A 25245-nucleotide genomic window follows, 5' to 3' on the forward strand; every position below is an offset into this window, starting at 1 on the left:
CGTTCATCTTCCTGGAAATAAATTCTAGGAATATCATCTTCAGCAGATGTGCTGTGTCAAATTCTGCTACCAGTAAGTAGTTCTTAATGAGTCTCAATCATACAAGTGATGACAGTTTAACAATGGCACATTATCTTTGCAAAATGAGAAGAATAAACTGCTTACAGATGCACACTTAATACCTATCCCTCGCTGAGCAGTAAATTCTTCTTGATATGCTATAACTGTAACATTTCAAAAGCCTGCAAATAAATAAAGAAGTGTGCACTGCCAAGGTTAAAACAAAACAAAGAAACAGTACAAAGAGTTTGCAAAGTGATAGCTGCAATGCATGGAGAAAATTATAAGATTGGTTGCCTCAAACAGGAAAGGTGAGTCATGCAAAATACAACTTTTCTGTGACATTCTGAAAAGCTGAAGTTTGAAAGCAGTTTTTTATTAGCTGAGATGCTGTTCTAGATTCTAGAATCTAGCATCAAAAGCTGAAAGTAAAGGCTTTTGAAACATGCTGAGAAAGAATTTAATGTAGCTAATTTAATGTTAAATGCGTTTAAATGTCTAGTGTGAGAATTTAAATGGGCAGTTTAAGTATATGTATGCTAAATGTTGGACAGAACAAGGAAGCATCTCAGTATGAGAAATGTACATTTAGAGTTGAATTGCACATTCAGATATATCACATGGTGTAGCCTTTCCTTGCACTGTACCAGTTCAGACAGCAAGCTGAGGATCATATGTTTGAATGATCATCCTCCCAATGCAAAAATCTTTTGTGAAGGGAAAGGGTTCTAATCTTTGGCCAGGTGTGTCAGCTTCCCCCACTTTTGAAATATGTCATCCTTAGAAGTGGCTCATTGGCTGGAGCAGAGACGCCATACTACATTCCCTGTAGATAGGCTGCTATTGCTTCTCAGGAAGGAGGGGGCAGGGCAGCAGAGTAAATCCAACAGCAAAATCAAAGTTTAACCTCCCTACTGTCTCTTCTCTCTAAGTAAGGAACCCATCTGCCAGGAAGCTAGTGCAATGGCTCTGCCTAGGGCTGGCCCAAGACATTTTGTCGCCTGAAGCAAACAGTTCCCCACGTCCACCAGGGAAGAAGGGTTAAGTTTAGATCTACATCAGGAACAAGGGGGTGGGATAAAGATCTACATTAGACACAAGGGTGGGGGGAGACCAGCAGGGCCTCCTACTTCCCAAGAGGCCGCTATAGAGGTGGCATTGGGGTTGAGAGATGTCAAGGAGACTGCAGATCCAGTCTCCAAGGAGCATGTCACAGCTGTCGCTACTACCACAGCAGCGGCAGCAGGCAATGCATTCCTTGGAGGTTGGATCTGCTGCCCCTGTGGATCTTGCTGCCTGAAGTTGTTGCTTCATCTTGCTTCATGGATGGGCCAGCCCTGTTTCCCTGTAGCATGGAAACTGGAAGAAGAAGGAGGAGGAGGAGGAGGAGGAGGAGGAGGAGGAGGAGAAGGAAAGAAGAAGAAGAAGGAGGAGGAGGAAGAAGAAGGAGGAGGAAGAAGAAGAAGAAGAGGAGGAGGAGTAGTTTGGACTTGATATCCCACCTTTCACTCCCCTTGAGGAGTCTCAAAGCGGCTAACAATCTCCTTTCCCTCCCTCCCCCTCAACAAACACTCTGTGAGGTGAGTGGGGCTGAGAGACTTCAGAGAAGTGTGACTAGCCCAAGGTCACCCAGCAGCTGCATGTGGAGGAGTGGGGAAGTGAACCCAGTTCACCAGATTACAAGTCCACCGCTCTTAACCACTACACCACGCTGGCTCTACACCACGTTGGAAGGGGAAAAGGAGCAGAAAATATTTTTTTTAATGCCCTATGGAGTCTTCTGTCCAAGAAGCATGTTTAAAAATGTGGTGGAAGAAGGATACAGAGGCACCTCAATGGAGAGATGAAACACACATACACAATGTGGTGATGTCACCGAAAACAGCAACCCTGGGTGAATTCTACTGAAACACCTAACACTGAGTAATACCTAGAATTACCTCATAGATTGCTGCTATCGTATCTACACGCCCCGTGGGACATTCTTGGCAGCTATGCCAAGATGTGGAAATGTTCCATGTGGTGGTGGTAATAGATTATCCTGCCTCTAAGGCATGTTGTATGCTACAGCAGCTGGTGCAAGCAGAAAATTCATCGCGGGGATGCCTTTTTCAGTGGCATCCCTGTGGGCAGTGCAAGGTCTGTTATATTACCAAATGGGCTGGGGCACATTTTGATTCTTTAAAGCACTATAAATGCAGCCTATGCTCCTTTAAGAGTAAAATATTTTCAAGCAAAAAGCTAGTATTTGCTCAGTCATACGCACAACCTTTATTTGAACAAACCTATTTTTATACCAGGTTTTATAAAAACAAACAAACAACTGAGCAGTATTGAACAAAGTTTTGCTCAGAGTTGTCTCATTGAAATTAATGAACATGACTAGGTTAGGTCTGTTAATTTCAATTGGTCTACTCTGCGTAAAAATTTATGAAATACTATCCATCAGATGTCAGTTGTTACAGACTGTTAAATACAACAGTGGGTTCAGGCTTTTGAAAACTTATTGCAAACCAAACAAAATATGGAACGACTATTGAAATTTCAATTAGATCTTCATCCATGCCCCTGGCAACTTTTATTATGCATTTAGTTGGTGATATTTTTTATGATCTACTTTGCAAATAGTCTGATAAAAACCTGCAATTCATATATTTATTCTGTTCAAACACACAAATGTTCAACCAGTTCTGCAATCTGAAGTCACAAATGATCATAAAGCATATTACAGTTAAACACACAATATTTCTAGCTAACATTAGGATTACACACACACAGGATGCTTTTCCTGCTACTGCTGTTTTGATAGTGCAATCTTATACAGGCCTGCACAGAACTACCATACATCCTGCAGAGTTCAATGGCTTTTATTTGTAGGTAAGTGTGCACAGGGCAAAAACGTTGCAATGGCTCAAGTCAGCCTTTATGCCAAATCATGATCTTTGCAGACCATAGTTCAGAATCCACACCATGAATTGAGCTTCCAGACCTAGGGTTGTATTCCAAATCAGTCATACTCAGAGCAGACCCACTGAAATTAACAAACTAAGGTTCATTAATTTGAATGTGTTTGAGTGTTCCTCTGTTTCAGTTATGATCTATTCATAAATTCAGTACCATCTACATGGTGCAACAACCTTTTTAGGCACAGCAATGGCCCTGGCAGTGGTTTGTCCATGATGAATTGAGGCTGTGGTTTGCAAATCAGCTTTGGTGAAAACATAATGCCAAAGCCTGGTTTGGCTTTGCAAATCATGGTTTTGCATTATTCTGAACGCAACCAATATTTTAATCTGGGTAGACATTATAGAAGCTAGTATGAAAGGGGGGGGGGACAAAACAAAAAACAAAGCACACACAGTCTCCACACACTGCATTTGGATGAGACTGGAAAAAAGCAGAGTGGGAAAGAATTGCCCCTACATTTAATTCTCATTATAGAAGGAAAGGAATATTTACATTTTAAAAGGATCTTTTTCCTAATGCACAGGAGTCTCGGTGCTTTGTTACTGCAGAATTCTCCTGAGGCACATAAAAGTGTTTTACTGCAATAAGCGAAACTTGAGCTCATTTAAATCTTTGTCACTAAAGGCATTTCTCAATGCTAATTGCTGAATTAATATTAACAACAGAAACGCCTCATGTTACCCATGGTGTCGGTTTCTCACAGAATTATGCTAGTTGCTAGAGTTCAGTGAACCTTTCAGATTCTCTTACAAATCAGTGGAAATAGAAAAAAGTTAATAATAATCTCACTGGGCCTTTAAAAGTTAAATCTCTGAATGTGGAATGAGAACATGTCCAGATAATGGCAACAAAGATGATGAGGGACCTGGAGACTATGAGGAAAAGTTGAAGGAGATAGGTGTGCCATGCATGGAGAAGAGACAATTAAGAGGTCACCTGATAACTATCTTCAGATATTTGGTTGACACTTAGCAGATGGAGCAAATTTGCTCACCCTAGGCTTGAGCTGCTTGTCAGTGAGGTCACCCAATGTCTTGGCCAGAAGCCAGTGGTCAGTGTGTTGGCATGTGATCCAAAGTAGTAGGTCCAAATCAGCATTGTTCAACCTTGGGTCCCCAGATGTTCCTAGTCTACAGCTCACATAATCCCCAACCAACTTAGCCAATGGTCAAGGGTGATGTGAGTTGTAGTCCAGCAACATGTGGGGACTCAAAGTTGAAGACCACTGGTCCAAATAACAAGAAATGGGATTTCAACTAAAGCTAGGAAGCACTTCTTGAAATTACAAGCTATTTGATGGTATGAGCTGGATCAGACTGCCTAGGAAGCTAGGGGACTCTCCTTTAGTGGCAGAGACTGATGGCCAACTAGCAGAAATGCCTTAACAGCAGATTTCATGCATCTACAAAGGGTTGAACTACATGACTTTGAGGCCTTTTCCAACTCGTATGATTCTGTGGATTGAGCAGATATATGTTATCCCTGGTGAGCATGCAAGTACACAAATACTTCAGTTTGTGAGGTCCATATTGAGGACAGGGTATGTTTTGCTTACCCTGTGGATAGCAAGCTGTGGAAAGATAAATGATTGCACTATACAGTAGATGGAGAAGAGACTTCAGCAGTAATGTGTAATAGTAGGTGGGTGAATGATGCACTGGCCATGATCCTTATGGTGCAATACTATGCATATGCACTCAGAAGTAAGTCCCATTCTGCTCAATGAGATTTACTCCCAGCCAGTTGTGCATAGGATTTCAGCCACAATGTGAAAGTGGAGACGCTAGCAGTACACAAAAGAATGCCTACAAAATGCCTGAGAATATGCAGTCTGTCCCTGTTCTAAGTTCTCCTTGCTCATCTGAGCATGAAATCCTTGTCAAGAAAGCATGTAATAAAATGATCTAGGCAGGATCTTGAATAAAACTGGCATGCGGGCAGATATCCTTTCTAGCCAAAATTCTAGATAAAACTCATATTAACACAAATGAAATTTATTACAGAGGAAAAAAGTAATGTCTTCTCCTTCTCAGACTGGTACAGGTACTGCTCCTGTTTAGGCATCTTTTAAAAGTACCATCTTTTGTGACGCTAGATCATCACCATTAGATTAAGAACCTAGTAGAATTAAACTCCAGAGAATGGTACTTTAACAATTCCTTATCCCTTTGGACAATTACTCAAGGGGGAAAAAAGGAATGACCAAAAATGTAAAGCCACTATCCCAATTTTTTGATGCTAACATTTCTAATGAAACCAAGTATTTTTACTAGGTATTTTAAGAGCCATGTACTTGGCATTAATTTCCTCTAGCTGACATCACTTCCCTAACCAGAAGGAAACAGAGTCAAACAAAAAAAGATGTGGTCTCAGAAGCATTTCCCTAAATAGACATTCTTGATGTGTGCATGGAGTCTACACATGTAATTATGGACACTAACATTAGGAAAAATTGCTATGGGGAAAATGACACAGGCATTGCAAGCAGTTTGGAAACTAAAGCTTGCAGTCCTACTTACTTAAAGGACCAAACTGGACATTATGAGAAATGCATGACTGTATTTCAGGTATTCGTGTGTTTTTAAATATAATTAAAGAGCAATGTCAACAAGAGGGAGATCAGACACCAATGGCAGCTTCTAATGGCAGTGGGAATACCAGCTTCAGGGTAGGCAATTTTCAATTTTCAACAGAACCTTAGTGTGGGATGAAAGGGTTAGTATGCCAGGTTGAACTAGGAGACCTCAAGATTGGTACCGCTGTGGTGGGAAGGTAGATTGCATTTCTGTGTGCTCTGGTTTCCGTCACAGTGTTCCATTGCACCAGAAGCAGTTTAGTCATGCTGGCCACATGACCTGGAAAGCTGTCTGTGGACAAACGCTGGCTCCCTTGACCTGAAAGCAAGATGAGCGCCACAACCCCATAATCCGCCTTTGACGGGACTTAACCATCCAGGGGTCCTCGGGTTACAGATGCTTCAGGTTACAGACTCCGCTAACCCAGAAATAGTACCTCGGGTTAAGAACTTTGCTTCAGGATGAGAACAGAAATCGCCCAGTGGCAGCGGGAGGCCCCATTAGCTAAAGTGGTACCTCAGGTTAAGAACAGTTTCAGGTTAAGAATGAACCTCCAGAACGAATTAAGTTCTTAACCCAAGGTACCACAATAATAATAATAATAATAATAATAATAATAATAATAGTCTGAAATTTCACTAGCTACTCCATTTTTAATTAATCAAAGATTGAGAAAGACTGACAGCCTTGTATGCAAATGTTTCTTGAACATATATTTACTCAGAAGTAAGTCTCATTCAGTTAGACTTACTCACAGGTAAGTGTGCAGCAGCAGTCGGTGGGAAGTACAGGCAGAGAAGTGTTGCTCACCTGGCTTCCCAACACTGAGCCTTGCTGCCAGTTATCGAGGAGAGAGGCATGAGGAGCACAACATGAGGTGGGTGGGGTGGCAGGTGCATGGAACTGGCTGGGCTGCATCTCAACTGCCCTCAGCTCCCACACCTTGCCCCTTGCCCCTTCTGAAACTGGCAGTGGCACTTGGCCTTGGGAAGCCAGGTGAGAAATGCCTCCCTACCTGTGCCACCCCACTGACCGCTGCTGTTGGCGTGGGTATGGTTGCACCCTTTGGGGTTCATCTTTGGATTAAACGCAAATAGATCAAAAGGAAACCCAACTCACGTCACACTGGAAAGGCTTCTCCCCTGTGTGGGTTCTCATGTGCTCATCTAGGCCTCGTTTCTGACTGAAGGCTTTGTTGCACTCGGAGCACTGGTAAGGCTTTTCCTGTAGCACAGTGAGCAAGAGAAGGAATTAAAGTGACTCGGTGCAGAGAGCAGGCTATTAACAGGACAGCATTCCATACTGGATGGCGAGGGCTTTGTATTAGTTTCACGGGACAAAGTTCAGTGAGTCTTTATAGCTGGTGGGAAAGCTCTAGACTGCCACCTTGTACTGCACCGGAAGTCTGGCCATGTCCTCTCTCAATATATCATTTGTTTATCAAGCTACAAAATCTATACAATCCACTGTAACTGTTCCCACAATTATCGTTCATCATCATGATCGAGACAAAATTACAAATGCAAAATCACACCTAAAAACAATTCCATCCAGTTATTTAGCTATTGTAACAACTTCAAAGAAACCTGTTTAGTTCCATGTCTCCATCTTCAACTTTCCTCCTTGCCTAAATTTTAAATTATGTCCACTTCATACCATTTCAATAAAATCCAACAGGTACAGTACAACGCTACACTAACTATAAATTGAGTTCAATGGAGCTTACTCTAGGATAAGTAGGTATATGATTGCAGCCCTTATCCCTCACTCCTTCCATTTGGGGGCTATCTACATTTTTGTAATGAAAATTTACTGAATGCCTCCTCAAAATAATTCAGCAGCAATAGGAGCTGTCTTCCACTTTAACAATTAGGAATCTTTCTCTGTCTTTCATAACCAGTGTTTTTCAGGGAAGTGGGTGTGTTTGTTTTTCCATAACTTTTAATATGAATAACTAAAAAGCACAATGTCTCAGAAAGCTTGATTTACAACCAATTTTCAAAAGAAACATTTTGATTGAGGCCATTTTTAATTCTGTCAACCATAATACCAATGACCACAAGTGCTAGGGTTTTCCAGAATCACACAATTAAAAGTAGTTATCTGTGCATACGATATGGAAAGAAATTGTGGGAAGTCTATACACTGAAATTTTAAGAGGCTGTGGACGCGTTCTTCAGTATAACTGATAATGCTGGGCAGAGATTCCTGTCAAGAACCCCTCCCATCCCCACACATCACTTATATAAATAATATTAATATTTCTACAGTACTTCAGTGTTAGTTTTAAACTTGCCAAATGCATGATGAAATTACCACTCTGAATAAGAGCTCCTCAATGTAGTCTCAACATACTCCTGATGATGGAGCTCTTTTGTGTAAGTTTTTCCTTTCAGAGAAATGTTTATCCACTTTTGTGGCTTTTTGATATTTATTTTACTTTGGGTAACCAGCATTTTAAAAAAATACATCAGAATAGGTCTATTTCCTAGCAAACAAGATTTTTAGAAAAGAATCTTGCGGGTCCTGTCTTCAGGCTTTTGCGTCAATAGGATTTTTTCCCCTCCCTGACTACAGATTGAGTAAATACTCCACAGACAGGCCCCTGTAATTTTTACAGAAGTATATGTCTCAGGCATATGAAAAACAGGCATCACCAACATAGCCTTAATTTGTTTTGTATTGTAGTTAATGCAAACCACATTTGGTGTAAGCCCTCTGAAAATCCATTTTATTATCTGCATGTGCTGCTCAGTAAAAAGCTCAAAATAAAGTGTAATAAGCAGTTCCATATCTGAGATGCAAAGAAATGCAGATAGTATACAGAACAATCACAGCTATGGGATTACTGACCATGCCTCACAAATGTTTTGTTTATCATTTTCTTGCACTGTGATTTGAAGATGCTGTCTCGTCCACTCTGGGTGAATGGCTCATTCCAACTCCGAAAGCGACTCATAAGAAGAGGACATTTGAAGGAGGAAACCCTCATGAAAGAAAACCTCTGAGAAGAAAACACTCCATTCCAAGAAAACAATTATCTGGGCTGAGGCCATCGGGAGCAAGCATTTTCATTGTCTTGTTTTCTGAGTTTAATGTACTTAAACCTATTTCTGTCAGAGACGCTGCTTCAGCAGCAGTAGCTGGCAACTTCACTGCTAGCAGGGCAGACAGACAGAGTGGCCACAAAGGAAAAGGCACCTATCACGGTGTAATGAGATTTTTTTTCTAGTGCCACTCAACTCATCCGGCAAGCTGAGAGGACCAAAAATTTACCTGGCTTCTGTCCAGATATCTTTCTAATGTAACCTCAGCCCAACCCATGGCTGCAATTTATGAAATAAGGCTGCCCCCTAAGTCTTCCATAACCTAGTATGAAATAAGTTTGTCGTTTCTTTGCCCTTTCCTATATAGGGCTGGTTCACACATCTCTCAGTGAATGCAGCATTTTGTGGTTAGATAGGGATGCGGGTGGCGCTGTGGGTAAAACCTCAGCGCCTAGGACTTGCCAATCGTATGGTCAGTGGTGCGAATCCCCGCGGCAGGGTGAGCTCCCATCCTTCGGTCCCAGCTCCTGCCCACCTAGCAGTTCAAAAGCACCCCTAAGTGCAAGTAGATAAATAGGTACCGCTTTATAGCAGGAAGGTAAACGGTGTTTCCGTGTGCTGCGCTCGCCAGAGCAGCTTCATCACGCTGGCCACGTGAACCGGAAGTGTCTCCGGACAGCGTTGGCCCCCAGCCTCTTAAGTGAGATGGGCACACAACCCTAGAGTCGGACACGACTGGCCCGTACGGGCAGGGGTACTTTTACCTTTTAGGGGTGGAGTATGGATCAAGGAAGGAGTGAAGAAAGAAAGACTGGTGGCAAGATAATTTTTGCAACCTAAAGTTTTAATATATGACCAAGAGATGTGTTTTTGATGTGTTGGTTCACATAAAAGAGACAGGTTATAGAGTTTCCTTTATTACATATATGCTTTGATATACGACTGGCATATTTTATATTTACTAAGCTATTTAGTGACAGCGACAATGATCCATACCCACAACCCATTTTTATATTTCTGTCATCAATAAACGCAAACACATGACATTCTTTTACTTTGGTGAGTGGAAGTAGTTGCTTCTATAATCTGATAGATGCTCCATAAACAGTTGGAATTTACAGTCCTAGCAACCATTCAGTGCCTGTGAAATCCGTTTTTTATTATCTTCCAGATGACCTTCTGTTTATTGACAGTTAAGCCATCCCTCCCTTTCTTTTTCTGTGCTTTTAGATCTTTTCATCTTTCTTTTAATGTCTTCAGTGTCCCCATTGTCCTTCCTAATGGCATTAATTCTCTTCCCAAATTGTTGCTATAGTTTTTATCTTTATGTTTTGTATAGATTTACTAGTGTGGAGAACGTGCCAGGCGACATCTTTTTCCACATTGTTAATGTTCTCTTGGTGCCTGAAGTATCAGTTACTTGTAATAGAAACTTGGAGGGTTGTTATTATTTACAGTCCTTGCTTTTGTTTAGTGGAACATTTTCTTTAGAAGAGGAAAGGTTTGCAGAAATAAAAGTTGTTTCTTTGGGCTTACTCCAATATGGCTAAAATGTTCATAACAGGCATGCAGTACCATCCTCTCAAGAGATCATACCAGCACCTCAGAATGCATAAGCTTGTTTGTAAGTATCCCCACATGAAAATCTTCCTGCATGCGGAAAACTAAGGCAAAGTTTTCACAAATGAAGTGGTAAACCTCTATCTGGTCTGTACCAGTTCAGAATGCAGATTGCAGATGGTTGTCATGATTGAATATTATAAGATACCACATAGAAAATCAGGTGTCAAGCCAAGGTGTCTAGCAAAGCCTTAGCCCTTAAGGAATAAGTCCTCAATTGTAGTAGGCAATGGCACTGTCCAGACACAGGAAAATTAGAAGCCACTTTCCAGTATGGATACCAACCCTAGAGTATAACATTTTGCAACCTAAACTTTCAAAGCCAGCACTTCTTATTAAATGAAGAAACAACTGGTTTCTAATAATGCACCCCCCAAAACACAAATGCTTTCATATTTCACATTTTCAAAAAATCTGACTAGTCTAATAATATGGGCTCAAGGTGCTTAATGGGACTGCATGATAGGAAGAAGATCACATATACGTGTGCTCAAAAAGGACAAATCCCAGATGAAATTTTGGAATTATGCTAATGCTTTCCAATCTTAAAAAATATGCACTTTCCTCACAGAGTTCTTGTAAATCAGTGTTTCCCAACCTTTTTTGGGCAAAGGCACACTTGTTTCATGAAAAAAATCTCGAGGCACACCACCATTACAGCCCCGTGACGTCAGCGCGCAGCATCACGCCGGGAGAGACATGAATTGCTCGCAAATTACATAATCACCTCCTTAAGGGCTGGCTCATCTTCTCCGAAGGCAGAACCCCATTAATTAACAGCACAGACTCACACCATAGCCAAGACGAGGGGGAAAAACCTCAGTCATGCACAGTCATGCACATGTGGGGGCTAAATGAGGACGAAGACCGGGCAGAGAGCAGGGTTCAAATCACCCCACCTGGCCAGGACAATCCCTGGGTGCTCCCTTGGGCCACTCGCCTGACCCACCTCGCAGGGCTGTTGTTGTGAGGATAACACGGGGAGAACCACGCGCGCCCCCGGGAGCTCCTTGGAGGAGAAAGCGGGCGATGAATGCAATGCACAAAATATATGAGAGGCGACCAGGTTTTGCAGGTGAGGGGCCCCCGCCAGCCTCCGCTTCCAACACCCGGCGCAACGACGCCGAAGTTTCCCCCCGGGCTTGGCTCGGGGAGCAGCGCTGCTCCCCCCCGGCTCCCCTTCGCCCTCCCGGCTCTCTCTGCCGCCCACTGGGGACCCCCCTCACCTGCCAAGTCCGGAGCGCCGGTGGAAGTTGCATGCATGCATGCAGGGCGCCGCGTTGCCATTGCATTGCACTGCACTCCATGCAACGCCTGCACGCATGCATTGCCTTGCACGCCCGCCAAGGGGTCTCCCCGCGGTCCGATGCATCCCCTCCGGCGCGGATGCAGCATTGCAAAAATAAAAAAACCCCGACGCAGCCCTACCTGGGGGGCAGCCTCCGCCTCCGCCGCTCCGCCTCCGCGGGGATCCCCGGGCTCCATCCTGCCGCCCGATCTCCGTGGGGGCGCAGGCAGGCTGCGCAGGGTCTGCGCGGAAGAGCCCCTGCCCGCCCGGCCGCCGCCGCTGTGCTCATTCCATGGCCGGGATAAGAGCGCTTCAAACAAAACGCCCGGCCCGCCAGGCCACGCTGGGAAACGTAGTTTGCGCACCCCGCGCGGGCGCGGAGCCCAAGGGCGAGGGGACTACGGATCCCGGCAGCCCCCGCGCCGGGGACGGAGGGGGAGAGGCCGGGTGCAGGGATGGAGGGACGGGTGGGCGAGCGAGTGAGTGAGTGGCAGCCGCCAAGCCTTGGCCGAGAGCCAGGAAGGGCCTCCCCGGAGGAGGAGGAGGGAGGCACAGAGCGGGAGGGAGGGAGGGAACCCCAGGGGTCATCTAGTGACGGCGCCCCAATCAAAAATGTGACTTAAAAAAAAAATCTTTCAAATTTTTTAATTTTTCCCGCGGCACACCAGGCAACATCTCGCGGCACACTAGTGTGCCGCGGAACAGTGGTTGGGAAACACTGTTGTAAATAATCATTCCCTTTTGCTTTTAGTTTGGGGGATAAAACTCAACTGGCAGCCAATGCAATATAGCCCATGTATAAAGGTAAAGGTACCCCTGCCCGAACGGGCCAGTCTTGACAGACTCTGGGGTTTGTGCGCCCATCTCACATCTATTGGCCGGGGGCCAGCGCTGTCCGCAGACACTTCCGGGTCACGTGGCCAGCGTGACAACGCTGCTCTGGCGAGCCAGAGCCGCACACGGAACGCCGTTTACCTTCCCGCTGGTAAGCGGTACCTATTTATCTACTTGCCCCCGGGGGTGCTTTCGAACTGCTAGGTGGGCAGGCGCTGGGACCGAGCAGCGGGAGCGCACCCCGCCGCGGGGATTCGAACCGCCGACCTTTCGATCGGCAAGCCCTAGGCGCTGAGGCTTTAGCCCACAGCGCCACCCGCGTCCAGCCCATGTATACAGCAGAGCAATAACATCAACATTCACACATTGCATAGTTGATCTACCCACAAGAGCACAGTTAACAGCAAACTGCCATGGAGTTAGGCATACTACCAACAAAAAAAGAAACAAGATCCTATGAAATTCTTACAACCCTCTTTGGTCTGGAAACCGACTATGGACTTTATGAAATGGGAAAAGTCCTTCCCTTTAGATTGCAATTTAAAGAAATTATTTGTCTAACAGGTGGTAGCAGACTACTGTTCCAAAGCCATAATGTAGCCTTTAAAAAAAAATAAAGTCAAGAAAAATGGGGAAAAGTTATTTTATTGCTAGTCATGGTGAATATCCCACTCCATAAACCACATAGCCCTTCAGAAATCCTGGTGATGTCAAGCTGTAGGCAAGGACCTTGAGGACTGCCAACCAGATCAATTGCTTTTCAGTTTTCCATAGAAGCATAACAGTGAACTGTAAAAAAATAATAATTGTGGAACTACAATAGTTTTGTGAGAAAATAAGCCTGAAATTTTAATGATTTATTGGAAATTGGTTCAGACAGGAGGTGCCTAGAAATATTTTGTTCCATTCTCATCAGCAAACTTTTAAAATGCATTTCCCTCTACTGGAAAATCCGATGATTAGTCATCTTCAGTAGAGAGAAACCTCTACCCTATAAAGCTAGATTCCAAAAATATGTCAAATACAAACCCACAGCAGTAGTAAAAGCCATAGCTGCAATCTAGTACACAGGTAAGCGTTCTTAAATTCTACTGATTTCAAAGGAAGTATAGAATACATAATTATGCTGGATTGTGGCCAATGTCTTTAAGTCAACAAGAGACTGGAAGACTTTCTCTGAACATGCCAAAGGGTAACAGGAATTATGTATCTTTTATGTATTAATAAGCCTGTGATTACAAATGAAGAAAAGTTTATTTTCAGACTAGCTCCCTTTGAAAGTAAAAAAGAAGAGTTCAGGAGCACTACTTTGCTTCTTTTCTTTAAATGCTGAGAATTTTAATCTGGAAATCATGTATCTAAGCATTAAAATAAAAGGCAGGTTTAAAACTTTTCATTGGAGCAATAAAACGGATGTTCAATTAGTAATAAATCATAATCTTGTTTAAATCTCCAGACTTAAAAGGGGGAAAATGAACACCCCAGTTCTAGAGACTTCATGTGCTTTTCCTTAAAGTTTTAAAGGATATCATTAAATGTTAAAGATAACAACCATAACTAAAGAGCAATCAGTCAAAACATCAGATGCTGTCAGATTCTGTAGTTGTCTGAGATGGAAATTATTGCAACGTTCTCAGGAAACCTAGAACTTAGATCACTGGCAGAGCACATGCACTGTATCTAGAAGGCCCCAAGCTCAGATCCCCAAATCTAAGTTTAAAAGACCTCGGCTATGAAGGTTTAGTGCTCTGCCTGAGCTAGATAGACCGATAGTCTGAGCTGGGGCCAAACTAGACATGACGCTAGGTGTGTCATTAGAAAGACTATCCGTTTTAAAAAGAATTAAAAGCAGGTGGGAATTTTCATCAGGATCATAATACATGGGTGAGGTGTGTTCTGCTATGATGCTGATGAATCCCCCCCACGCTGCTTATTAGCCGAGGAGATGGGTAAGAGAGAGACTGGTCGGATCTATACTGTCAGGTGCTGGTGGTAGTTGCTTGTGAGTAACCAGGCAGGACTCCGACCTGTCTTTTGCAGGTTTTATTGATGCAAACTATATACAGTGCAGAAACACAAAGTTCATGTCCGTCTTAGTCGCTTGCAGATTATGGGAGTGGCCCCTTCTGCCCCCCAACATAAGAACTTAGACACCCCAAATCTACGCCTCCCCTCCTTACGTTTCACCCCTCTGCGTAAGCTGGGAGACGGAAACGGCATGACTGCCTCCTGGCCAGCCGGGCTAGGTGAGGCGCTTGGGCTCTCAGTAGCATCTTTGAGCCCTCCCCTTGCTTGGCTTCCCCCTTCCCATTCTGCTCCACTGGAGGCGTGGCTTTTCCCACCACTCGACGAGGCGCTGCTTCTCTGTTTCTCAGAAGCGCCAGAGGCTCTCTGTATCCCCCTGCGCCCTCCTCTGTCCCGATGGCAGCCCCCTGACATATACCATATGTTTAAAGAACTCTTAAACTACTTCAACAGTCATGGCAGTAAGAAGTATACCAAAGTAATCAAGTAAACTTGGGGGGGATATATTTGTTAAGGATGCTCAGAGTTATTAGGAGATCCCTCACATAGCTACAATTCCCATCTGCCTTAATAAACTATAGTTCCCAGGATACTTCATGGGAAGCCATTACTTTTAAAGGGTTGTGAGTGTGTTTCACACGTTTGGTGTGAATACGACCACCAACTAAAACTGGTGTGGTATGCTAATATAGTGAACATTTCAAAATAATTTACAATTCTTTAGTGTGTCCATGTATGAAAAGTGTGCATATATCTCTTGGGCTTTAAAAGAAATGATGCTCAGAATCCCGTCCTTCATAGGTCTCATGGTACAACAAACTATGGCTTACTGGGACTGCACAAATATGGTAGCCCCAGAGAGGAGCTTGCCCTCATTTTGCTCTTCTCCAGTCATTTAAGTACAGTCTATCACAGCAGCTAAAGCAAGGTTTGGCTCAGCAAACCAAGGATCAACTATATCTTGTGATAAAACATGTCAAACTGTCATCTATTCACTCAGAAACTCAAAGAGCAGGCTCCAGGTTGGGTTCTTGCTTGGTGTGGAGTGAAGGTGGTTAATTTGCGTCAATGAAAACTCTTTGCAAGCTCCCATTATTTTGCAATGAAAGATCCATAAATTGGCAAGAAGTTACATAAAATCTCAGTGGATTATAAACAAGAAAGACTTTCAGATTTCAGAAAGAGAGTGTGTAAACAACATGAGGGGACTAAACTGGGAGGGTTCAAACAGACTTTTTGTCTCTGCTTTCTGTATTTGCAAATCACACTTAGCATGGCTGAAAGGATTTCCAATAGTGTTGTTTGTCACAGGCAATGAGGTACGTGACATTTCATCTTCTTATCTGACCATCAGTCATGATGTCTCAAACTTCTTTAAACCATCATGCCACACATGGCTTGAGTTAAATGACTGTGGAAATGCTCTGTTTTCTGTTTTAGAAACAAGGGTATTTGGATTAAATATGAAGGTTTGTTATGCAACAAAAAGTTTGCCACATCACCCTTTACCGTGAAATACGTAATCATACAACACAGATAGAAAAACGACTGCAATTCTACAGAATCTGATAAGGATTCTGACATTCAAGTTGAAAAGGTTTATGAATATGTATCATGCTGCAATGTTTCCTTTTGAAATTTGCCTTTTTATTGGGGAAAAGATTTCCTACTATGCAATATATTTTTATTTCCATGGTCCACTTTAGGTTGTCAAACAAACAGCTATAACACAAGGTAACAGAACCATACGTACCCTTGTGTGGGTGCGAATGTGCATTTTCAACCCATCATTCTTGCTGAAAGCTTTGTCACAGTAAGGACACTGGTATGGCCGCTCACCTGAAAATAAAGTAAACATCAGATTTTTAAAAGAATTATTACTATTACTTATATCACCCTTTTCTGCCACTGAGTTCAAAAGAGCACAGAGAGGATTTTCAGATATTATTCCTCAAGGCTGGGTTTACCAATGTTCTCCTATCCAGGCAATGACCAGATCCAGACATGCTTTGCATCAGAAATGGTGCTGCACTGTGTTCCTTCAAACCATGACCAGGGTCTAAAAAAATGTGGCCAAGGAAAAAGAACGTACTGTCTTAGAGGATCAAAGAAGCACAGCGTGTATGTCTGTCAAAGGCATATTTCTGTGGTCAAATGTTAATGTTCACTTCATACAAATGAGGGCCTCGTTCACAGTAGGTTACTGATTGCATGGGAAAGATCCACACAATTGGCACAGTCCACATGGTTATAATAGACACACACACACACACACACACACACACAGCCCTGCAATGCGCAACTGTGCCACACTGAAACTATTCCCATGACACTGTCTCTGTGTGTGAAGGAGGCCAGAAGGCTGGGGCATTGATGCTTTAAAGTGACTGCGCACTTAAGAACAAAAGAACACTAAGTTCTGCATCAAGCAGGGCAACATCAAAGTACAGCTGTTTGATGTTGTCTTAACAAGATATGAATATGACAATCCACCCCCCACCCCCATATTGCTGGTGACAACAGTGCTGACTGCGGGGTGGGACATCTATAACGGTCACTTTATGGCCATTTTTATGGATAGTCATTAATTGTATTCAAAAGTACAGTATGTTTTCCTGACCTCACAGCTGTTCATCATTAGAGCCATCTGGGTGTCACCATCCAATTTAATTACCTCAACCCATTCTATTCATGTATCTTATTTAACTAAAAGCAGATCGGCTGGATTGCTCCTGCTGTGACTCCTGCTGCATAACTTCTAGTTAGATGCCTTCAGTGGTTCATAGCCTACTGTATTCCCCCTCCTCACAAAAATCAGGGCTATCATGCAAAACAAACAACGAAATGCAAAACATACAATATACCATTTCACTTTTATGCATGGCTGATAATGTTACAGAACTTTCATCCCACGTTTTCAAAAGCAAAAGGAAGTTGTATAATGCTGTGATACGACTGTTCTTTAAAAAGTTCATCAAAAGGAGTTACCCTGATTACACCACAACTGATCCCTAGATTTTGAGCGCCACACATTTAACTGATTTTGGCAGCCACTGGGTTTCAGAAATAAAACTGTCTTGGCTGCCCTGCTGTATAATCCATGTTTGGCATATGACAGAGCAATGTTGAATCCTCTTATTGGAACGTTTGGATGGATGGATGTCAGTCCCTCTGATCATGGTATTCTTGTCTAGAATGACCATGCTTCATTAGTTCCCCTCATACTTTGGCAGCGTCACTAAACCGTTAGTCTGATTTGCAGAATCTTTGAACCAGGCCTCAGCCATCTTATGATGAGGAGCCACATCATGAACACTTTACACCCACATTTGAAGCAGTGTGATACCACTTCATGGGTCTTAGTAGATTAGCTATGTATGCTTTAACACTGTTAGGAATAAAGTCACCTGAAGTCCCAAGGGTGGAGGAACAGTAGTGTACTTGTAAAATGTGATTGCCTCTCTCTTTTCCCACTATCCCATCACCCTGCCTTAGCTCATTAACTCTGAATAAAAGGATTTGAGCAAATATTTTTTAACAAAGCCTGAAAGCTGTCCCAACTGCTCCGATTTACCCGTTTCACATCTGTTTGAAACGTGACACTATCTCTTGTGACCCTTGATGTCACTAATCCATGCTGTCATCCTTTGGACACTGCAGGAGCTGTTGGGACTCAAACATTTAATTAATCCAGTTGACATTTTAATGTTCTGAGGCTTTTTGCATTTCAAGGGGAAAGTTTGGAAAGATTCATAAGCAGATGACTGCTGACAGGCCAGTGCTGAGATTCCCCCCCCCCTTCATTCTTTGAAGAGAATCAGAGAAGAGATTTGCTTTAATGGGGTGGCTTTAGGGCTGATAGGAACACTGTTCTCAATGTCCTTTGTAACCTTAGCATTTGTAGCTCTTGAAGAATATGGCTTGGATCTCGACTCACATGAGGAAGAACCATCTCAACCAACAACTCACTCCACTGCAGTCCCCTTACACAATATCCTACATAATTCCAAAGGGTCTCCCAACCCTCAAATTCTGAGGGGCTGCAGGGGAAAGATGAAGGTGAGAATTCCCCATTCAATGAATGCGAAAGTTAGGATTCAAGCAACTCAGTAGATTGTGGTAGAAGGCAGCACTGGCATCTGATAACAAAATGTTATTCCTGCTTTGACCTGCCTTGGATCATCCATCATATAGATGTGTCCTCATTCTTTTGTTGCTTAGCTCAGGATCCCATACAACAGACAATTTCAGCTCTTACAGCTAAATCAAAGCCCTCAGGATAAATTAGTGGATTAATGAAATGCTGCTATTACTAGTGGAAGTGGTGTTTGTGTGTAGGTATCAACTGCAAGTCTTTGTGGGGGTTTTCTGGACACTGCTACATGTTGCTCAGCTTGGTAACAATCTTAATTCCTGCCGCAGCTGTGCTGAAATGAAATTCATCCTCCCAAGCAGCAATTAGCATTAGGGTCCCATTTTACACCAATAATAACTTCTTCTTTTTTTTTACTACACCAGGGAGCAAATTTTACAGAGACAGAAGTTGGGGAGAGGAGACTTAAACCTCCACTTTGCATGAGCTATGATATTTATAACCACCCCCAGCCCCCTGGTGACCAGTATTTAAGTTTAAAAAACAGGCAGACAATGTGATTGCTCAGTCATGCAATTTATGAAGTACACAGAGATGCTTCAGAATAAGAATCTGTTGTGGTAGCACAGGATACAACAACCGCAGCCATAGGAATGCACAATGCTGACAATAAGAGCTGGAGATTTTTTTTAAAAAATGTTGGTTCCAGTTATTTTCAGTTTTCATAAGCAAAAGTTAACATTATTTCACAGTTGTTGAATATTTCTGCAGCTTACTTTGTTATGGTTTGACAAAGGAGCTTTACAAAGAGCTTAAAATATTCCCTCATATTTCAATCCCTATGTGTAAGTAAGTACCATTAATTTCAGTGCTTTCAAAGCACTTTGAAATTACATTCTTAGGCCCATTTAAAATATTACTTTCAAGGTGCATAAACAATTCATTTAATTTTTTAAAAACTAGATTTTTAAAATTCCAGTTGTATCAATTGTCTGTTGTTGGGGTTTTTAAACTAGGTTTTTAATTAAATCTCAGTACTAACAAATTAAAAATTACACTTGTATTGCTTTATAAAAATGAATCATGAGCACCCATCAGATTATCTTAAAATCTGTTTAACCATTTTTTAAAAATATATATCATGGGAATAAATATCTAACAGGGCAATCCTATCAGACCCACGTCACACTGACCAATGGCCAGGGCTGATTCAAGCTGCAATTCAACAACACAAGGAGGGCACCAGGCACACAGGATCAATCCTTGATGTGTTTGTATTTTTCACAAACCAAAATATGTTGTGAAATAAGTAATAAACCAAAAGTAACAAAAGTAGGTTTTGCAATGCCTATTAGCTGCCTCTAGTTAGCCATGGCTTTTCCACTTCTGTATATTTCGCAAAGCGTTATGCGTGAATGAGCCCTTAGTGACCCTGCACGTGCCTGTTTACATATTGGGAGTGGGAAGGAATTATGCAACTCCTGAACAGAGTGCGAAAATTCAAACCTTGTGGTATAGCCCAAAATGGAGATTTAGTCTGTAACTCAGTTTTATGCCGTTACATAAGAATAGGTTGTTTTCAACATGAAGCTGTTTTGCATGCAATGGTAAAGTTAGCCATGGCTTAGCATTACGACCACAAACTGCAGCAAGCTTTGGACTCATGTGTTCCCTGCCCATCCTCCAGCGCAGCCACAAGGTGTTCAGAATCATCCAATCCCACTTTAGAACAACCACAGCTTAGCATTATGTCCAGCCTCCCAATGGTGCCTAAGCTTAACTATCTTAAAACTATTGTTTGAAGTTGGCTTGTTTCAACAAACTATAAGGAAGGTTCAGCACAGTTTGCAGGGTTCAGATGGCACTCTAAAATGGAAACAAAGGCTTCTAGATCGTCATGGCTGTGCCAGAGAAAGAGAGGTGAGAAGGAAGCACATGAACTCTTGTAAAACTGGTGGTGAGTCTGATATAGCGCATTGTGTTAAAACAGATTTTCTTCATAGAACTCAAACAGATTGGGTTTCAGCAGACTTCTTTTTATTTCATCACTCCCATACTACATCCTTGCTGATAAAAAGAGAAATCCAGAATATTCATCCTGAATTCTGACCGTTTTATTTAAGTATATCCTAAATCAGATAACAGGAGAAAGAGAAGCATCAGCAATCCAGCACTACAATACCAAACCGGGACCACAGTCTATCTGCAAAATCAAGGTAATTCTCCTGGGCAGGAGGTCATGGGAGGTGAAGGAGCCGGGGCCATCTGGATCACACATTCAACACCCCCTGCCAGGTGATCAATAGAGCAGTCCAGAAAGGAAGCTGTAAGAGAGCTTTTCTAATCAGAGATAGTGTGAGGTGACGACAGCAGGCAATAACAAATATGAATGGACAAAAGGTTAAGGTAACGGAGAACAGCATAAGTTTGTTAGATACTTAGAGAATGCTGTACAAAAGTATTCGTTTACCCTTTTAGCTAATTTAGAAAAGTCTACTGCAGCAATAGAGCTCTTGCTGCAATCACTTAAAATTTTATTTTGTCTAATTGCATAGGATAGGTGTTTATTTTATTTTATTCTTGTCAGGAGAGAGAGGAAAAAACACACTACACAAAGCTTTTCATTGAAGACAATAGCCGAGTTCTCACTGGCAAGTAAACCAATAGAAATCTGTACCAGTAAACATACCAGCACTACACATGCACGACTCACTGGCCTGTGCTTTCAAGAAATTTATAATACAGTACAACCCAGCTATCCAAACAGACCAAGAAACATCAAAAATAGGGGTGATGTTTTTCTAAGCACACATAGGATATGAGAGATGCACTTTGTTGACAGATAGCCAAGCGATTAAAATAAGTGAGGTTAGGAAAAGGGCTTTTTGCTTATTTCATTATGTAAAACTTTTGTTTATAAAATGTTCAGTGAGGAAACGAAACCAGAACATTCAAATAATGTTCATATTTTGCAAACCAAATAGATATAAATAATCCAAATCAGCTCCAGCTCAACATTGAGCTTGAAATATATTCTGACTGGGTTTGGGGAGAGCTTTCATGAATTTGCGAAGTACTGGCAGTTAGATGTCTTAAAATGAAACATCAGATGGTAGTATTAACACTGAAATCTTGAGTTATGGCAACAAACAAACAAAAACGTAATGAATCCTGGTTCCATCTATGTATGGTTATTGGAATAGAAACAGCATTACATACTTAGGATGTCTTCAGGAAATAAATAAACTTGACAAAGCCACTTAAATATATTTCTTTGGAAATAAGTCACACTTTCTTTAGTAATAGCTTCCCCCTTAGGACTCCAATTTATATTTTGAGGTACAATAAAAAAACAATTTAAGTTACATTTGATCCAATCGATTTCAATGGAATTAAGCATGTTTTCTTTGTTGGATTTGAGGACCCTTGGGTTTTTAATGGGATGGAATCAGTATTTCTGACCACCCCCTCTTAAAAAAAAAAAAAAACACGAAGGAAGGAAGGAAGATTAAAATCTCTGACCCCTGTGAACCCAGTGCTGGTTCTTTTTCCAGCTCCTCACAATATTCAACCTATTGGGTGCTGTAATTCATTTGATCTAAAGAAGTCACTAGCAATCTAGCCAAGCATCCTTTGAAAGAATGTGACTCTCTCATCCACTAGTAGCAAACCAACAGGAGGCTGACAGCTGCCTGAGACTTTACAGGTACTTTTGAAGATTTAACTGTCGCGGGGAGATAAAATAGACAATGATGTACAACCCCAAAGTGCTAGGAATGCAGGACTCTTTAACTTTGTGGCTTATTAGAATGAAAGTATTTTTATAGACAACAGATTCTTTCTTTTAAAAGGAAAGAAAAATCACCCAAGTGATTTGTTATAAAGAGAGGCTGCAGTAAGATCAAGGAAATTTACTATCTGGTAGTGTCCAAGATGAAGGATACTTTAGGGACTTTAGGGAACCCAGAAAAAAAGAAGAAGAAATGAGAATATTTATTATTGCTATCATTATTTATTAGATTTCTTGCCTGCCCGTCACAGTGAAGTTCTAGGGCAGGTTACAATTTTGAAATACCATATTAAAATCGGTTTAGAACAAATTACAGTCAAATTCCACAGTAAAGAAGTGCGCCTTAAGCATACTACAAAAACTGAATGATGACGAGGCCAGACAAACCTCTGTGGAGAGGCAAATCCACAGCTTAGGTGCTGCCAGAGACAACAACTTCTTCTGGGCCACCAGTCCCCAAACTTCTGAATGTGATAGAACTATCAAAAGGGCCAACTCTGCTGGAACTCCAGCTACTAATCTGATTCCTGCATTTCAGAATAGTTTCTGAATCTTGTTCAAGGGCAGTTTCCATGTAGAGTGCATTGCAGTAATCTAGTCTGTGAGTTACTAGAGTTGCTAAGACGTCTCTGCTCAAAAGAGGCCAAAGCTGGCAAACCAGCCGGTGAAGGAAATAGGCAGTTCTAGACACTGAGACCATCTGAGTCCCCAATGGCAATGTTGCATCTCTTTCTTCTCCTGGGGTCAGTGTCAGAAATATTAAACATGTTTTTATTTCAGTAGGATAATTTTACTCCTTTAAAATTTTGGTAAAGTCAGTAAGAATTCAGGATGGGAAGGAAATTTACCACAGTATTGCCTATTTTGGCAGGTGTTAGCGTTCCAAAAGTCTTGGGGACTGGCCTTTCCGTCCCTTGTTATACCATTCAGGACAGTCAGGAAACTGCTGCAGACTACAGTCACATGTATTGTGAGTGATAAGGCAAGAAATAACACACCAATGCTATGCGAACTTCACTGGCTGACTATTTACTACTGGGCTCCATTGAACACATTAACTCTAACTTATAAAGTCCTGAACAATTTAGGACCCAAATACTTGACGGAGAACCTTTCCCCTTATCTGCCCTGCAGTCCACAGGGGAAGCCCATCTCATGGTTCCTTCTGCAAACATTTCTTGTAAGATAGGGCCTTCTTGGTGGTGACCCCCTTGTCTGTGGAACTTGATCACTATGGAGATAAGGACGCCACACGCACATACCCATGTCAGCTTATGATACATCTGCTGACACAAGTCTTTGGGCAAGGTTAGTGAATTAGCATGGCTATTTGCAGTGCTGCTACTTAATTGCTTTGTCCACTGCTGCCCCAGTATGCTGATTGTATCAGTGGAATTTAAACATAGTTGTTAATTTGATATTTTCCTATGTTTGATGTTTTCCTTTGTTTTTATTGGGTAAAGCACTCTGGGATTTTTTAGTGAAGACTGGAATTTAAATTGAATTTGGAAATAATAATCATAATCATCAGTGCAAGATACCAGTATATACTGTAAGGAGGTTAATTAGCCAAGATGCAAAGTACATATCTAAGATAGCTAACTGAGTTTTGAAGAGTTCAATCTCAAGTTTGTTCATCAGAAAAACAGGGGATTTCAGACTTCTTCGGTCATAACCCCTTGCAGATTATCTTGGGTCATTCACAATTCACTTTGTTTCTCTATGAGAAACAATCTCTACCTAACCAGGATAACAACTCCTTTATTGTTTACACAATTACTTATCAGCAAGGTGAGTCAAGGGTTCCCTTTTTTTGTTGTTGTTGCTTTCTTCACTTTGAACTCAATTAATTTGCCTCTGGGATAGACCCTGAATTGTGCAAACAACTCTGAGATTAAAGTGTGTTGGGGAGCAACTGCTTATAAGAACCCCCTCTTGTAAACAAGACCCAAGCTAGAAATAACAAAATATTAAATTTCGCTTTCCTTACTAAAGCATGTTAAACATAAGGATTGTTTGGAAATATATGAATTAAGGTCCTCCTAATACACCAATGCTACTTCATTTCTACTGCTGAATCCAGCTCAAGCCTCTTCAAAGCCATCCATAACCCTGTTCTTCCTTATATCTATGCTCTAATATCTCAGTGCATCACTGTTCATGGTTATTACTCCAATAATAATAATAATAATAATAATAATAATAATAATAATAATAATAATTTTATTTATACTCTGCCCGTCTGGCTGGGTTTCCCCAGGCACTCTGGGTGGCTCACAGCATATACTGAAACATAATAAAACATCAAACATTGAAAACTTCCCTAAACAGGGCTGCCTTCAGATGTCTTCCAAAAGTAAGATAGTTGTTTATTTCCTTGATTTCTGAAGGGAGGGCACCACTACCAAGAAGGCCCTCTGCCTGGCTCTCTGGCTCCACTGCTGAAAGATTCGGGCCATTTGCCACACACTGAAACATTTAGGCCAGTTCATTGGAGTTATACCCTTGACAGGAATCCCAAGGAACAGTTACAGTGTGGTGTAGTGGTTAAGAGCGGTAGACTGGTAATCTGGTGAACTGGGTTCGTGTCTCTGCTCCTCCACATGCAGCTGCTGGGTGACCTTGGGCCAGTCACACTTCTTTGAAGTCTCTCAGCCCCACTCACCTCACAGAGTGTTTGTTGTGGGGGAGGAAGGGAAAGGAGAATGTTAGCTGCTTTGAGACTCCTTCGGGTACTGATAAAGCAGGATATCAAATCCAAACTCTTCTTCTTCTTCTTACAATATCTAGGAAGCCAATCTGCTGTTACAGTAACAAAGAGAGGTGATACAGAATATAATATTCTGCAACCATTTCGATGGCAATTAGTTTACTGATGTGTTCCTTTAAGCCAGGCCTGCTTTAGTTGGGACCCATGAAGTGGAAAACAATATGCCACCTCTGTC

The 25245-nt window shown here is 42.0% G+C and overlaps 1 protein-coding gene across 3 annotated transcripts in view; it reads right to left on the minus strand.

Annotated features, from left to right (window-relative positions):
• The window catches only part of PRDM5 (PR/SET domain 5), a 91700-nt gene that overhangs the window by 4317 nt on the left and 62138 nt on the right, over window positions 1-25245 (minus strand). For all 3 annotated transcript variants that reach the window (XM_082236953.1, XM_082236952.1, XM_082236951.1), the window contains 2 exons: window positions 16171-16256; window positions 6723-6827 (listed from right to left, as the gene is read on the minus strand). In XM_082236953.1, coding sequence (XP_082093079.1) covers window positions 6723-6827; window positions 16171-16256 — 191 coding nt within the window. The remainder of the gene's footprint in view (window positions 1-6722; window positions 6828-16170; window positions 16257-25245) is intronic.

This window comes from Podarcis vaucheri (assembly GCF_965113315.1).
Source record: "Podarcis vaucheri genome assembly, chromosome: 9".
NCBI classification, from domain to species: Eukaryota; Metazoa; Chordata; class Lepidosauria; order Squamata; family Lacertidae; genus Podarcis; species Podarcis vaucheri.